The 18684-nt window shown below is 38.6% G+C and overlaps 1 protein-coding gene across 1 annotated transcript in view; it reads left to right on the top strand.

Moving 5' to 3' along the window:
* The window catches only part of FHL3 (four and a half LIM domains 3), a 906726-nt gene that overhangs the window by 756577 nt on the left and 131465 nt on the right, over positions 1-18684 (top strand). The window contains exon 6 of the mRNA XM_044083498.1: positions 869-1038. Within this exon, the coding sequence (XP_043939433.1) occupies positions 869-1038 (170 nt within the window). The remainder of the gene's footprint in view (positions 1-868; positions 1039-18684) is intronic.

The following is an 18684-nucleotide window of genomic DNA, read 5'->3' on the forward strand; positions in this document are numbered from 1 at the left end:
TAATCACGTCTCCCTACACTTTTTTTAACTTTCAGAGCTCTAAGCTCAGTAGTAATATTGTCAGCTTTAATAAACAATGTTCTCTATTCATCTCTTACTGTCAAACAACAAATCCTCCTGGATACTATTGTCAAATTTAGAAATAACGTTCATTAAATTACACATTTCCCTGTTGTTGTCATTATTCTAAACATTGTGTAATACACAACATGTCTGTTAAACAGTGCTAATAACTCATTGTGGAGCTCGGAGTCCTTGATTAACCCTGTTGGATGTAACCCTTTAGGGATCTTTTCATGTCTTAAACACTCTTTGAGATAACAGTTCTCAAGCTGCAGTTTTCTGCACCTAAAAATGTAGTCCTGCAAAGTCTTTTAACTGCTTGTCCAGAGTCCAAAAACTCTCCTCACGACTATCTGAATCAGAGTTTCACTCATTCCCTTCTTTCAACCAATCATGAATTGAAAAGCGACCAGGAAGAGTCATACCTCTATGCATTGAGTCACCATTGGATAAACCAAAAGGTTTGGTATTTTTCAGCTCCCTACTGTGTACATTGTTACGGAATCCATCCGTTCTTTGAGCCAGTGTAATAAATGAAACACTGGATCCCTTGGATGAACTGAGAATGTCCTGTAGGCTGTTAAAACAATAGATGTTACCACTCATTTGCCAGTAGGCAACATGGGCAGGCTATCCCTTTATCCATGGCGTCCTTAACAATTTCAAAGAACTAAGCTGTGTTGTTTTTTTATAGCCTTGTGGAAAGCAACTTGCAGAACTCCTATAATGCATATATTTTTATGTTATTCGAAGACACTGAGTGTTTACAAATATGCCTGATATTTAATTTTTTTATATTTTTCAGGCAGTCGTAAGCTGGAATACAATGGAAAGACCTGGCATGAAAACTGCTTTATATGTAACAGCTGCAAACAACCCATTGGATCGAAGGCTTTCATCCCAGATGATCAAGATTATTACTGTTTACCCTGTTATGAGAACAAATTCACTCCATGCTGTGTACGCTGTAAAAAGGTATGCACTTTTGGACAGCATGCTGCAAGCCTTTTTTTCCTACTATTAACAGCTTTAAAAACCTCTTTAGTGTGGCAAAGATGTCCGTGACACATTTCCTGACTTTCACAATACATTTATTATTTAAATGGACCACTTAGTATTTTTCTTACATTAACCAGTCAAACCCACTGGCTATGAATGCTTTTCACTGGTGACCTAAGAGCACTGTCTGGTTAAGTGACTTGCTCAGTCACACAGTAGACAAATGAAGGTGGAGGAATCAAACCCTGTCCCTTGTGGTAAGAGGAAGCAGCTCATTAACAGTTTGGAGTTTTAATTCTCCGAGCGAACTGCCACGCAGATGTTATCATTTAAAATGCAAACTATTTTAAGGAAAGGCAGGACCTAAAACTTAATATAGGTTTACATGAACTTGTGCCATTTTTGCAGTGCAGTACAAATTAAAAAGCATGTCTTGACGAAGCTTATAAGTAAAATATGTAGAACTTACTTGCTTAATAAGATAGTCACTTTGCCTCTAACTGATTTATGGATGCTTGCCAGTGTTCTACATTACTGCACTGTGTCATGCTTTGTGTACCTAAAGAAAATCCACATTACTTTCAAGTTTCAGAAGATATATATATATATATATATATATATATATATATATATATATATATATATATATGCTGCGTTGGTACGGCGGTAGCGTTATCTCACAGCAAGAGGTTCACCCGTTCGATTCTCGGCTTGGCTTGGGAGTGCCTTCTGTGTGGAGTCTGCATGTCCTCCCTGCAGTTGGGTAGCGTTCGAAAGACATGCATGCGTAGATGGGCGTGCCTTCATTGAAGGTTGGGCGTCGAGCTGGCACCTCGGCGTTTCGTAAAAAAATCTACTGCCAATCATTAGCGGACCGGAGTTCCGCTGTGGCGACCCCATACCATGAAAAAGCCAGAAGACAAACAACAACATATATATATATATATATATATATATATATATATATATATATATAAAATGCAGGGTCTGTTAAATGACTGTGTAGACATTTTGGATTTTGCAGAACATTATACATTTTCTGCAAGGTTGTCACTGATGGTGCAATGTGCAATGTATCCAGCTGATGCGACTGTGCTCTTAATACATCTGGAAGCAGATTGCATTGTCTATGTCCTTGTTTTTCCAGACAGTGCATCTTTGATGCCAGCTGTTATAAAATGATGAACACACTTTTTTTTTTTTCTCTCTCTCTCTCAGCTGGCTTAATTTTCTGGCATAATAGTCTGTAGCATTTCTTACGATGAGTATAAGACAAAAGTATTTTCCATTTCTAGTTGCTGGAAGAGTTTGTACTAAAACTACTCTTTTTTTTTTTTTTTTTTTTTTTTTTCCTGTAGCAGTAGAGTAAAATCACTCACATAAATATGAGATATGGGTTTGTTATTTACCCCATTCCACTGACATTTTGGTTAAAAGCTATACAGTTTAAATGTGGGAATATCCTTAAAAGTGTGTGTGTGTGGGGGGGAGGGCACTTAATAGCATGGTGGTTGATTTTTTTTCCAGTAGTCTGTACTGTAGTGTAGCTCTTGTCTTGTGTTACACTTCCAGTACATGCACCTAGGTACCCCATGTAAAGAATGTAAATAACTTAGAAAACCACTCTTGGATATCTGAAATGGAGGTTAAAAAGTATTCCTTTATTTTTCTCAGATAAAAACAAAACTTCACCTCAGCTTACATCTTCAGTGGTTTCAGTTTCACATACAGCCCATCTTAAATAATTCAAGAAAACCAACCAGAAGTAATTTCCGTTAAATTAAAATTATTTTTTTCACTCAGATTAAAGAAAATGTCATGGTTTTAGGAAACATTGCTGGAAAAGAAACTAACTTCTGAAAAGTTGGGAGAGAAACTATAGGGTTAAAAGTCCTAGGTTGTTTGTATTTTATGCACTCACTAAGGTATATATGAATCCATTTGACCCCATGGGTAGGCAGACAGTCAAAAATGCTAAATTTAGTCAAAAATGGCAGTCGCATGCTAGTACATGATCTTATTGGTTTAATGTTAACCAATTATAGAAGTGTCCATTAAAGGCATAGTTGATGTTTGAATATATAAAATGATTGGCTATTGTGTTCTAATACATGTTTTCATTGGGTTAATGACAAGACTCATTGAAACATATAGGATGGGACATATATGCCCGTTATGTGTGTCATTCAATTGCGTTCCAGTTTAAATGTGTTTTAAGAACAACTTAAACAGAAGGCAAATTAAGTTTATAGTTTTAATATGAAAGTATTTTTATTTTTGTTTACATTTAATGTTAATAAAAATGAAAATTAATATAAAGAAATGAAGTGTGTTACAGATACATATAGAAGGGGCGTGTCTGTTATTATTGTCCACTAGTATAGAGATGATTGGCTATGCTGTTCCAGTCTGTGCCTCTAGCCTATGTCATTTAATTATAATATTAACTTTATTGGTTATAAGGCGAAGGTGTGTTGTTTTACAAAATATGATTGGTTGAATATTCTTTTAAAATTATTTTATTTTTTCATAATGTTTTATCTGATGAAGTTCCGGTTTTGGCGGGATGAAATCCTCTCTAGTGTAAATAAAAGGATAATTGACAGTTTTCAGTAAGTTGTTTTTGACTCAAGTAAATGTATTGACTTCTAACCAGAATATACTGAGAAGGATTCCTACGAGGTCGCACTATGTTTGTTTTTTTGTAGGCAGACAGTGTCTCAATTGGGACTACCTTTAGAAAGAATAGATATTCTGTTTGATAACGTTGGACTGCTTGATGCCAGGGCACTTCTATGGGCTAGGCTTGTAAAGGCTCCAGGGCCATTAGCCTAGTACACACCTATGAACCTAGACTTCCCATATGCTGTTACAATCTTACGTGCTAGATTTAAAATCTTATGTGAGAGGGAAAAAGATTAGTTGACAAGACTTTTTTTTTTTTTTTTTTATTCTGTCACAGTGGAAGTCCTTTATTCTTGTATTGCACGGGACGTGGGTTTAAATGCTACCTCTATTTATACTAAAGGCTCATTAGGTTCCTCTGAAACATTAGAAATATTATAAGATGTACAATTAATTGTTCTTTTTTTTTTCCTTTGGGGTTATGCTTTCCACCACTAGGTTTGTGGGACTATTGTGGGAGCAAGATTTGAGCTCAGTTGTGCAAACCTTTTTGAGTAGATTTGAGAAACTGCTACTTTATGAAGATAACTGCTACAAGAAAAAAATGTACACCCTGTAAAAAGTACTGAGGCGGTTTGTTTTTTTATAGCTAAAGAAACCCACACATTTTTTGTTTTACTTTTTAATAAGTTTATGTAACATATGGTGCTGTGGTAGCATTTTCGCCTCACAGTAAGACGCTATTCTGTTCGATTCTCAGCTAGAGCATCTTCTGTGTGGAGATGTGCACGAATGGGCGTACCTTCGTTGAAGGTTGTGCGTCAGGGCCGGCAACTCGGCATGTAAAAATCTACTGCCAATCATTAGCAGACCAGAGTTCCGCTGTGGCGACCCCTAACCGGGAAAAGCAGAAAGACACAACATGTAACATATCCAGAGAAATCATTTTAGATAGTCATTTACATTTGATTTACATCTTGATAACATTCTGCACTCAGATGTTCGTGTTTGTGTGCTAAATGGGCATATTCAATCAACTTTATTTAAGAAACCTACTACAGCAAATGTTTCTGCGTGCATCTAGTGCACATCCATACCACTTAACTCTGGCCCATATGAAGAATTCCTCAAAACAAGAGGTTTGTGCTCTGAGGATTGTGCATTTCAGGATGTAGCATAGCTAAAGCAATTGCTCTAGGCTACGAGTGAGAGGTTATTCAAAGTAACAATTAACCTCTTCTTTTATTAAAGTGGGGAGTAATGGAAAAATATTAAGGTTTGCAACAATTATAGAGAACAGTTATTCAATAACTGGTTAGAACAGGAGAACATTTACTTTGTTACAAGATAACCCCCCCCCTTTACAGAGGAAAACTCTCAGATTCTTAACAAACATTGGTACATTTATTGACTCTGATAATAGTCTTTTCCAGATTAATTTTATAGGAATTCCTCAAGTATAGTGGTAAGTGTGGTATAACAGTGTGACTAATGCATGTAAGGAGTGTTCCATTTGTGCATATGTTTAAAGGGATTCACTTTATAATCCCGAAATACTGAAATATCGAATTTCAGTATTTCGAGACTATAAAGCTGAAACACCAAAAAAACGAAAACCAAAACCTCGAAACCCAAAACCGTGACTGTTAAAGCACACATACAAACACAAGTACACCTACCTCCATATAACAATACAAACACACACCCTTACTATAATGCACCCCCACATCCCCCCTACACACACACACACACACATATATATATATATATATATATATATATATATATATATATATATATATATATATACTAACTCCGAGGTCGCACTAAGCAGCAACACACACAAACCCCCCCGCACAAACACATATCAAGCAGATACAAACACCACCACTTTCAACGCTGACACATTCACACTCTCACCTACATACCCTAACCCCCCACTTAACACCCTCACAAACACACAAACCTTCCCCAAAACCCTTAAAAACTCCACACTTACGTAATGCACCATCAGTACCGCAGGTGTGACATTTCCGGGTTTGATATTCTGCAGTTTCGCGCATCTGCAGATTCGGCACTTTGGTCTCGAGATACTGAAATTTGCCATTTCAGTATTTCGAGATTCCAAAGTGTTTCCATTTAAAGACATCTGCTTGGCCTGGTATTTTTGTTCTGTGTGAGAGAGACACTTAAAATTGTCTAGGCTACACATTTCATTTGTTTTTTCAGTGGTTAAATTGTTTTTTGAGTGATGCAAAACCACAGTAATTTACTGTGCACTTGTCTGTTTTGAAAAGATTTCAAGCCTACATAAACTAAAGCACTGCCTGCGATTCCCTGCTAGTTTTTCCATACCCATCATTGATCTGCCTTTTAAACCTGGTAATTTTAAATTGCCCAACCCTACTGTAAATTGGGCTTAATAAGATCCTCCCTGTCTACATTGCTGTTTGATATCTTGAAATGTTTGTGTCTTTCGTTGCACTTGCATTGAAAAAGTACATTTTGCCTGTCATTGTCTGGTCTTCTGGTTTACTTGCTTTGAATTCATTGTCTCGTTAGATGTTGGATAAAGTTTTTTTGCATTCTAGCAAGCACTTGTTTTTACACCAAGAGGTCAGTGGATTTTCCATCTAGGGCACTGGGAGGTAGCCTGGTCTGTTTAGGTTTGGGAAACACTTGAGATTTCTGCATGTAGTTTATTGGCTGGAGGGTTTATTAATCAGCTTATCTTGTTTTTAGTGCCTTTATAAATTTTATACAGTTGAGTGAGTCTTGATTCATTTATACAAAGTGAAGTACTTTTATTGAGTAATCGCACGTTTGTAAAGTACACTGCTATGTCCATAACTTTGTGGTAGCATTTCATATTTTTTAAGTTTGTTTTTGGTAGCATTTCACTCTGGACACTCATTTACTGTGCTTTTACATTAGAAGGACTGGGATTAGTCATTTAGTGGCAGTAGGTATTTACCTGGCCTGTCTGAGCTGGGAAGCACACTAAAGGGCTCTAACTAATTTTTTGCACTTCAGCAGTTTAAAAAAAAATGTACTGTCTGCTGCTGATGCTTTTAAGTAATTAATTGCACTGTATTACATTGTGTCTGTTATTTGTAGGGCTGTTGTAGGTAGGTGCTGTGGTCTTGTTACACTTGGGATCAAAGCCAGCTATTCTACATTAAGAAGATGTTTTTCTACACCCCTGTGGAAGAAGTGTCCTGATCTAATATGCCTGAGTTGGGGATAGCTGGTGGATGGCTTATTGTGTGCTTTCCTGATTGGTAGCTAGCTTAAAACTTGTTTCTCTCTGCTTGTATTTAAGCCTCATATATTGCGTGAGTTTGGCAAAGATACTTAGAGCTGCTTGTTGTTTGGTGACTTTGCTACTGATTGCTGAAATCTGCTTTCACCTGGAGTAGTCCACTACTGCAAAGAAAAATATAAGTATTTTTTTTTGCACTTCTCTTATATACTGTGACTGTACTTTAGCGTTTTCTTAAGCTATTTGCTGTTATTTGTGCACTTTACATTTTTTTTTCGCTGTAATGTCTATAGCTGCTTTAAGTAGTAAATTGCACTGCATCACACTGTATCATCACATTGTATCTTTTAGTTGTAGGTAGTTTTTGAGGTCTTGTTACACTTGGGCTCCAAACCAGCAGTTTTTCTGCACCCTTGTAGCAGAAGTGTACAGATCTAACCTGTTTGAGTTGGGGTTTGCTGGTGGGAAGGTTTATTCTGCTTTTCTGATTGGTAGTTAGCTTAAAAGTTCTTCCTCTGCTTATATTTAAGCCTTGCATTTGAGCTGTGCTGTTGTTCATTCAGCAGCAGTTAGCAGTGCCCTTGTATAGACCCAAAAGGCTAGAAGCTCCGTTTTTCCCTAAACAGCTGCAGTGAAGCCTTTCCAAGCTTTTCTGCTTCTCTAGGAGCAACTCAGTTGAGCACTGAGCAGCGTTGCCTTATTGATAAACCTTAGCCTAAACAAAGTATATGTCCCTCTTGCAGTATCAGTGCTACACACACACAGTTCTCTCAAATTAACCTATTCCCTTTCCTAAAAAAAAACATATACAGTAAGGCCTGCTGTCATGGATGGGCAGTTTGCCATCATATCTCTGGCTAGTCTGATAGACATGGGTATCCTGAGGCAGTGTAGCAATTGTCTCGTGTACTGACAATCACTTACTCCTGAAACAAACAAATACTTTGTGATCGGTATAGTTGCACTACGAAATTGGAGGCAAAACTGTCTAGTAATGACAAATCGAATGTCATACAGGTTGTCAGCACACACACACACACACACACACACACACACACCACACTAACTAAGGACGTGACACATAAACCCACATGTGGGGAGCATGCCTCTTAACATCTTAGAGCAAAAATCTGGACAAAGCCTAAGTTGATGGGAGGTCAAATAAGGACAGACTTTAAATGTTGCTCTTACAGACTTAGAAAGTTGATAGAGTAATAGATTTTGCATTAGCATAAATTTTCTGAGGGATGTGGAGTCTTAAACTCAAATATTTGTCATTATTTAATGACTTCAATCCTCGGCTATTTGTGCCAGAAAAGTACAGATTTTAGGAGGAACACACCAAAAATATGAGGCAAAAATCTGGACATTCTGTGAAAATCTGTACAGTCGAGAGGTATGGTGGGGAGACAGTCAATAATAACTTACCAAAAGATCACAGGCCTCCCAGATGGAAACCACTTACACATATAACCATGCAAAAAAACAACCGCAACAAGTAACACACACCAGTGTCTCCATAAATAAGCCCATAAGGCGTAACACCACAAAACCTAATGTATTGGTCATAGGTGACTCCATTGCAAGACACACGGATACTCACATCACCAGGCTGGATAAGGAACGGGTTACAGTTAGGATTGATCATGTCACTCAAGCACTCAGTCACAGTCAAGTACTGGTATGACTCCATCATACTCCACATGAGGGTGAATGACTTGAGACATACCTCACTGGACTATATAAAGAGGGATATGACAGAGCTCTGACTGTCTGAGGCAGGTATAAACCTAGCTTTAATCAGTATTATACCTTCCAAGGATGATGCCACTATACAAACAAAAGTGATTAACATAGCTTCTGGTGTCAATCTAAAGGGATCCAATATCTGTCAAACTGGAAGACCTGGTTGTCATGCCACGCTGCTTTCCCAAAGATGGTCTGCAGCTGATTCCTCTAGGCTTTCAGATATTGGCAAAGTCATTAGCCACTACTATTGTGTGTATTTTAGGCAGTGTCAAAATAACCAACCTCCTAACATAACAACATCCTCTCTAAATCCAAGGTACTGCTGCTTAATGCTAGGAGTCTAAACAAGAAACTGCATTCCCTGGAAGCACTCCTTACTTTGGAAGATGCTGACATCTGTGCAGTCACTGAGACATGGTTCAAAGGTGCAGAAAACACCCCAGCCATGCAGGCCTACAATGCCTTCCATACGTTCGGACCACAAACTGATCATGAAGTAATTAGAGGAAGAGCTGCATCCATTTTCATTAAGGATAAGTGCACCTCAAGACTGGTCAAACAGAATGACTCACTTGAGCTACTCCATGTTCAATTAAGTATAGGCAAAAAAACCCTACCACATCATAGCTAGCTATAGGTCCCCCAACATGAAACAGGAAAAGCATACCTGAACTTACTAAAGTCATTTGTTATACAGCTCGACACCTTACTCATGGGTGGTTTTAATTATCTTTCCAACAACTGGAAAACATTCATGACCCCACAAACATGCTTTCTTGGAGGTTCTTGGACTTTGTTAGTGCAAGTACTCTGGAACAGCTAGTCAGCACACCTACAAGAGGCTCAATTGGGCTGGACATAATACTCACTAACATGGGAGAACATTGCTCCCCCCATGTGATGTCTTCCCGGGTAAGAGCGGGCCATAAATCAGTCTCTTTCAATGTAGTTATAAGAATCAGACACCCCATCAAGCTCAAACATTTTTATTTTTTCAAAGACAAATTACCTCCTACTAAGTGATGGTGCACTTATAGTATAAACAGGCTATGCAACAAGAGAAAGAAACTAATGTCCAAGAATAAGAGGGAACTGACTCAGCAAAGGAAGAAACCCCTCTTTAGCTTAAACAAACAAATTAGAGATCTTGTCAAGTCTTCCAAAGCTATTTACAAAGCAAAAATAGCCTCCCTAGCTAAGGATAATCACAAGGCATTCTTTAACTATGTCCATAATCTAAAAGGGGATACTCAGCTATGCACTGAAGTGGTTGCAGATGGCATCACTCGTACTCAACCAGAGGAAATAGCCAACCTGCTAGCTGACAGATTTGGAGCAAACTTCACTCCCCTGTCCCCTCCAGTTATCCCCCGAAGTATACCTGCCGCCATTTCTCAGCCTATTATGTCAAGAGAGCAGGTCATCTTAGTGCTCTCCAAGGCCAAAAACATGGCATTAATGGGACCAGTCAACAGCTCATGTTGTCTTTAATACAACTTAAACCATGACGTAGCAGACTCACTTGGATCCCTGTTTAACCACAGCCTGAGAACTGGCTATATTCCAGTGAAATGGAAGGCAGCAACTGTAATCCCTCTGCACAGAGGGACCATCAACCAACCCTGGGAATTAATAGACCCATAAGCTTGACTAGCCTCATCTGCAAGGCCATGGAAAGAGTCATTAAGGACTTTGTAAGGGCATAGATAATTTCCAAACTCTGGACCTAATCCAGTTCCAATTTGGTAAAGATAGATTGTGTCTGTTAAACGTGGTTGACTTCTTCGAGAAAGTCACCAAGGCCCTGGACAGGGGAAATGGAGTGCATATGGCCTATCTTGACCTAGTCAAGGTATTTGACACAATCCCTCACTCAGGTGTTGTATAGAAACTCTCCCAATTATGAATTAACCTTTACATTACCAGATGGGTTGCCAACTGGCTCACTGATGGGACACGTACTGTCAAAGTGGGTGACTTCACCTCTAGCAAAGGACCAGTCACCAATGGCATACCACATGGTTCTGTGCTTGGGCCCCTTACTGTTCAGAATGTATTTCTCAGATGTCCAGGCAAACTTGGACAGACTATGACTGACCAAGTTCACTGACAATTGCAAATTGGTCCCCCCAACGATGTTAATATACGGCAGGCAGATTTAATGCAGACAAATGATTGGTGCCAAAGCCATGGATTAAAGCTAAAAGTAAAAGAAAGTCTCTATTATTCCCTTTGGGAAATCTAACATCCCTGCTAATTACTTTTATAGACAGCACCCCCCTAAGTGTAGACCCAGTGGTATGTGATCTGGGGACTCAGGGTGATAGCAATCTGAACTTTGACCACCATGTGTCCACAATAGTAAGAAAATCCTTCTATGAGGTACATCTTATAAGTAAAGGCATTGCATCTAGATCTAGATCTAAGGATGTTATAATTCCTTTATACTCTGCCCTCCTCAGACCAGTAATTGAGTACAATGTTCCTTTTTCCATGTACATCAACAGACACGTGCAACAACTGGAGATACCACAGAGGTTTCTCACCAAGAATTACTGGGTACACAAAACAAGTCTTATGCAGAAAGTCTTAAAAGTTTCACTGTATTCTGTCTCCTACAGGTGACCTGTCCCTGGCTTACAGGGCAGTCTCTGATCCGGCCCTGATGGAAATGCTACACATTTGTAAATCAAACTGCACAAGGATCACTCACTCCAGGGATCTTAACCTAGCTTCTGACATGAACAGGTCATGCTGGAGAGATAGATACATCTCCCAGAGACTGCCACTTCTCTGGAACAAGCTTCCTGTTCACATGAAACATAGTGTCCTTGACCCTCTTCAAATGCAACTAAGATCAGTGGATAGGTGACTGCAAATTCATTCCTGTGGTGGTGCCCATGTCCCTCCTGGACAGAAGAAGTTGGCATTAGCTACTGTAGACCATTACCTCTGTGAACTTCAGTCACCTAACCACTGAAAATTGGGGCAACTCTGGATAAATATGGGTAGGCTTGTAAAGGCTTCAGGGCCATTAGTCTAGTAAACTTCTATGAACCTGTGAACCTATAACAAGATCTTTTTAGGCAGCATTTAAGCATGTACCTTGCCAAGCACATGCAGCAGTTGGAGAAACCACAGAGGTTCCTGACCAGGAAGATCCAGGATTTCAAACACCTATCCTATACAGGTAGGCTAAAAGCTCTGTCCCTCTACTCAGTCTTGTACAGCCTGCAAAAAGGTGACCTGTGTCTGGCATACAAGACCATCTCAGACTCAGCCTTGATGGAGATTCTGCATATCCATAAGTCAAACTCCACTCACGCAACCTTCACGCAAGGCCTTAACCTGGTCTGTGACATTAATAGAACATGTTGGTGGGATAGATTTGTGACCCAACGACTCACCCATCTGTGGAATAGACTTCCTCTCCATGTCAAGCAGAGTACCTCACAAGCCCTCTTTAAGAGGAACATGGACGACTGGATGGGAAACAGAAAATATACCCTTGGGATCCCACGCGTGTCCCTGCTGGACAGAGAAAACAGGTGCTGACTTTGTGGGAACATGGGTGAAATTCTTGGCTAGGCTTATTAGGGCCTCCAGGCCAATAGCCTAGTATCTTCCTATGAACCTGTGTCTTTAAATATGACTTATTCAAGAGGTTGCTGTTTAAACTCTTAATCATACATGTGAAAAATGTACAGGTCACACTAGAAGATAACTAAAAAAGCAGAAACAGAAACTTATAACAGACTTTAAAAGTCATGTCATGACCAGCCCAGAAACCTTTCATTTTAAGGAAAAGCGAGATAATGTCCAGTATTTTTGACACATTTTATCTATTTTTGCCAGAACACTGAATTTCTTTTGAAAATTTCAACTGTATTATTGAAAAAGGAAGCAAGGTAATTTTTGCATAATGTACATTATAGCTGGATGGATTTAAACAATAAATTATTTATGCGTTTTTTTTTATTCATTTATGTGTTTTGTCTATGGATTTTCTTGATGATAGGAATATTTTTGTGCTAGTGTTCCTTTAACACTTTAGGGTAGTTAGCTGATTTATAGGAAGTAACTTCTGACTGGTTTACTTAAGGTTGTTGTGTCTGTTAAAATAGAACCATGGAAGGCATAAAATTGGGTGTCAGTTTAATTTTTATCAGAAAATAAAAAACAAAAATAAAATGAAGACTTTTTAAAGTTCTGTTTGTGATGGCCAGAAGTGTTTTCTGATTTTTGCTGCTTGGATTTAATATTTGGAGTTTGCTCAAGAGTCAAATTGTATGTATTTGACTTAATGTTAATCCCTTATTTAGATTACTTGTCTATGAAAAACTTTAATTACTTTTTAAGTTAGTTAAGTTATGCTTTTCAATGCTGTAGGACCAGTCTGAGAAGTTTCACCATTGCTCAGAATATAGTACATCAGATTACAAAGACACACAGACCAGAAGTCAAGTACTCTTTAAATCCAGTCATTCAGTGAAAGGATGGGAGCCTCCAGGTTCAGAATGTTGTGAATCCATTGTTTTTTTGTTTTTTTAATTGATTGTGGCTTGCTTTCTCTAGGTATCCAGCCCATAAATGATTCTACATCCATGATTCTATTCTGCCCAGTAAATATTAAGAGGATAAGGCACCCCACAGATCATTATTTCTAGCTTTCCCCTTCAGACTTGCTTGTTCAGAGTCTTTTCTAAATGTTTTTGCTAGCATTGTCTTCTACTGGTTATGGCACTGGTCATTTGGTGAGTTTATGGCTATTAGAATTTTTTTAGTGGCTAACAGACCTGTTTGTCAGTGTATTCACCATAAGCCCCTTCAGACTTGTAGAAACTTATACAGACCCCCCCATTTGTTGACTTAAGTAATATCAGATAAGAGTATTAATATTTAGTGCATGTTGGTTAATTTTGCTACCACTGGATGGTTTCCATAACAGTTAGCAACACTGGTCCACTCGACGGTGTCACTGATGTACTTGTTGACCATGGCAAAGTATAATGAAGAAGGAGTTGACATGGAAGGGAACTTGAAAAAATGTTGAGCATCCACACAGCCATTTGCATGGCCTTAAGTAGTCTACTGGTGTACAGTTTCCACTTTTACAGATTTATGAGTATTAAGACTGACAGACAGTACAGTACATTACAGTATGTAGTGCCTTGATTAGCTTCACCTTCTGCATCCATCATCCTCAAACCCTGTGATCTCCTCCTTCCATGACTGACATAGCATTGCATTAAACTATAATACACTACACATCTGTCAACCTACTAGTTGTCAGTCTTAACATGGTCAGTGATCAGTCCACAAGTAAACTATGCATCAGTGAAATATGGTGCACTGTTTGCACTGTCATATGCCAAACCAGCCCAATGAAAAGGGCATTCGGAATTATAAGTCTGAAGTGTAAATAATTAAGGGGGAAGATGGCAGAATTTTCACTTTTACAGAAACTGAAACTGTTTAATGAAGGAAGCTATTTCAGGACTTATGACACCTTGCAGGATTTATTTCACTGTTCTTAATTATACCGAAGTATGAGGGGATCTGTTTATATACAAAATAAGTCAAACTTGTAATAGAAGGTGTCATTGCCTTGTTTTAAATGTATCTGTTAACAGGTACTTTTACTGGACATGAGTCCAGTCTGCAACTAGTGAACACTGCCTGATTGAGTGACTAGCTCAGAGTCACACAGAAGGCAAATGGGGGTGGAAGGAATCAAACCCTGTAGTATAAGTTAAAGCTGAGAACATTATGCGTCTGTGCTGACTTATATTTATCAGTTTGGCTATTGTTTTTTTCACCTTCATCAGGTTTTATGGATTACAGTTTTAGATGTCTTGACTAATTTGCAGAGTGACCCAGCACAGTTTTACTTTGCTGGAGTTTGTGGTTCATGCCTGTTGCTTTGTATAGTCTGTCTGCCTGCCTGTACCACTAGATATGCGGTTTCCACTTTTACTATGTCGTGTTCCTGACATCTTGCTGCCCTTCCTGATATTCCTTTCCTTGCATGGTTCCCTGATGTGAGCCTGGAGCTGATTTTTGAGCTAGAGGCTCTCTGTTGTAGCTAGCATTTAGCCCAGATGATTAAGGCTCAAGTCCTTTCCCCTCAGCATTCCTTTCCCTACTGTGTGACCTTGAGTAATTGATTTAACCAAACCGAGCATTGGAACAATTGGGCTAGGGCCCTATATAGTCTCCTGGACTGCATGCCTAGTAAGTACATATGGATATATATATATATATATATATATATATATATATATGGTCCTTCCTCTTTTAAAAAAGAAAAATACAGGTCCACTGAACCTATACATGGTCTTTCCTGTTTTGAGAAACGAGTACAGGTCCATATTTTGGATTTGATGGGTGTAGCTGCCTAATAAAGGATTTGATTTCTGGCTTGACTTTTACTGGGATTTTGTCATGACCTATCTTTTTGGAAAACACAGCATAGTTTATGAAGTTTGCCAACTTACTTTGGTGTTAGAGCATAAAACTGAGATGTTTAGGAAGTTGCTTATTATTTGAAATTGAAGCAGTGTTCCTGTTTGCATGTATTTTTGACATTTCAATATGATTTTGAGCTGCTTTGAAAACGGGTTTCTTTTTGTTTTGTTCTGTGGATTGTTGCTATATCCCATCATTTGAAGTAGACTAATTATTTTTTTAGTTTCTTAGACATTTGCATCATTACATCTGACTATAATTCATAAATATTAGATAGTTATTATTAAATATATTTTAATATGTCTGTGGTTCCCAGTTCACTACCACATTTCACTGCCTCTTGGTTAAGAATTTGTTTCTACTGCAGACCTGAATGTTACAACCAGTATTGTTCCGCTATTAATCTGTTGGGACTTTTGTTTCGATGACTAATTTAGGATTTGTCTTCTACTTGAATATTTGTACATTTTTTACATGTTCTGTATATATACATATGTATTAGAGTATATGTTTTTATCATTTTATTATTTTATAATGTAGTTGCTTTCATTATGTCTGTAGTAACCAGGGTAATTAATTATATGAGACAGGATTGGTTAGTTTGAATTTGGTCTAGAATATATAAGTATTATCTGTTTGCTAGTCATTTGTCTGATGAAGCAATGTTGACCATTGCGAAAGCGCTTACATTTATTCATTAAATCAGCGGATTTTATACTGTTATTCCAGCTACCTTTCATCTGGGTTTTTCATTATTGATATTTTACCTTACTCTTTGGGTCTGCTTGAGTTCGTTGGGAAATACTGCTAACACATATATATTATTTATACATATATATATATATATATATATATATATATATATATATATATAATATATATATATATATATATATATATATATGTGTGTGTAGATATATATATATGTGCAGATTATATATATATATATATATATATATATATATATATATATATATATACATACATATATGTAGATATAGATATATGTGTGTGTGTATGTATGTGTGTGTGTGTATATATATATATATATATATATATATATATATATATATATATAGATGTAGATATGAAAAAAATATATATATATATATATATATATATATATATCTATATAGGGGTTGCCACAGCGGAACTCCGGTCCACTAATGATTGGTAGTGGATTTTTACGTACCGGGTTACCAGCCCTGATGCACAACCTTCAACGAAGGCACTCCCCATTCACGTATGCCTCCACACAGAAGACGCTCTAGCTGAGAATCGAACAGGACAACGTCTTACTATGAGGCAACAATATATATATATATATATATATATATATATATATATATATATATATATATATATATATATATATATGCATGTTCAACATTTTAAAAAACATTAATAGCCAAAATGCATAAACACACAATTTTATTTAATGGATAAAATGAAAAAGTTGCCAACTTTGTATTCAGTAGTTAATTTCCAGTGTATTTTATGTTGTTCATACTACCTTATCTGCATGGCTTACTGCCCTTAAAGATAACTCCATCAGTTTTACATCACACAAGCCGAGTCTTTCCAGCAGCTGGGCTGTTTATCGTAGGTTACAGCTGCAGGCCTTCATTCTGCTTCAGAAACTGGACACACACACACACACACACACACACACACACACACACACACACACACACACACACACATATATTTTGTTTTAATCTGACAAAGTTTAATTCTTAAAAAAGTAAAATAAGCCTGCTTCCAAACCCTCATATAGGGAATTTCACCCTTACACCTCTCCTTACATATATTAACTCCATGAATGTACTACAGTGAAAAAAAGTGAAAAACTCCAGTACAGTTCATGGAATTCTTGCTCTGTACAAGTAACCATTGTACATATGCATGCCTTGCGTCTCCGGTCATGACTAAAAAAAAAACAAAGTCCAAGATGGATTACTTCTCTTCTTCATTTCACAAATAAAATAAATCAAAAATGCACTGGCCAGGCTGGGAGACTTGGCTGATATTCTTTGTGTTCCACTGTTGCAGTCATCACTTGTGGATTATCCCTGCTGCCGTAGCCCTCAGTCGGCCCGAATACCAGAGTCAATGTTTTTCTACGTCAGCTGCAGTCGCCTTTAGACTGACGTCAGGTCATCAGTGCTATAAAGCAAGGCAGCTGACACCATTACATCAGGATTTCTTGCTGTGGAGCCCATAGCAGAAGCAGTTCCCAAGTGTGCCGGTTGGTTGCTACCAGAGCTCTGATCACAGCTTTAAATGTCGAAAGCTAAGTACCCCATTGGGGCTTTTTTTCTTGCACTAACCAATGTCCTGTCTTGCCTGTGGAAAGCAGATCCCACACCGAGACTTCCATTCATACTGCATCACTTGTTTAGGCCCAGACCACGACGTCACCCATTGCCAGTTCTGTGCCCTCTTTAATGTGAGAACCATTCATCGTAGAGCTCTCTTTCTGGACAGGTATTTTCATCCTCCATCTTCACAAGTGGCATCCATCAGCCAACAGTCCATAGAGCCTCCAAAAAATGTAGGGATAAAGATAGAGACAGACCACAAAAGGCTATGCCTTCCGGCGACTCTTCCACTAAGGTCGTCATTTTTCCGGAATTCAGTGAGCCGCTTTCGCAGCCCCTAATGCCCGATGCAATAGCTATGCAGGCCTCTACTAAGACCCTTTCCGAGTCCGGTATGCCAGAGAAATTTTCATCTGCAGAGCCATTGGTTGTCTCTGCCTCGGTTGGGTCCGGAGCCACGAAGCAGGCACCGGCTTCCAAGGAGGTCTTTCACACTACCAATTCTAGTCAGAAACCGACCTCTTCACACCCAACTACTATTTCTCTCAGACCGATGAATACCCTTAGGCCTAGAAGCCAGGTCACCCCTAGCAAATCTTACTCCTGCTCCTCCACCCAAGGCCCAAATACTTAAGATGGCAGAGAATCTTATTTCCATTATCAGGAGAAGTCGAGCCACAACTTCTAAAAGGAAAAGACACCCTTCTCCTGAACTGTTGACAGAGCAAGATTCTGAGGAATCTGATTATTCAGATTTTGAAGAGGTACAACAACCTTTGACTGCTTATGAGGATTCAGATGCAGAGGAATCTATCCCCACCAGAAGACCTTTCCTTTGGGGAAACCCTCCACACCGTCAGGGAACATTTCCAATGGGAATCTCAGGACTTCTCTCAGTCTAAGAAAAGGCCAAGGGAATTTCTAGACCTGCCCCTGCACAGACCCCTGGCCATCCCCCCTATTTTAGAAGTGGTGGGTGATATTTTCCATGTATCCAGCTTAGTACCTGACACCCTCCCACCTGCTCCCAGTAAACCAGACGGGTACTACAGAGTACTGGACTCTCACAAATACTTGTCCAGAAATCCTGCTGCAGACCCAGAGGTCATTACACAGGGACCTAAAGGAGCCAGGGCTAGTTCTGCAAAGTGGCCTACTCCTCCTGATAAGGATGCCCGAGCTCTGGTCAGATGGGCT

This window comes from Protopterus annectens, chromosome 1.part1, assembly GCF_019279795.1.
Source record: "Protopterus annectens isolate FY-2018-M chromosome 1.part1, PAN1.0, whole genome shotgun sequence".
Taxonomy (NCBI): Eukaryota; Metazoa; Chordata; order Ceratodontiformes; family Protopteridae; genus Protopterus; species Protopterus annectens.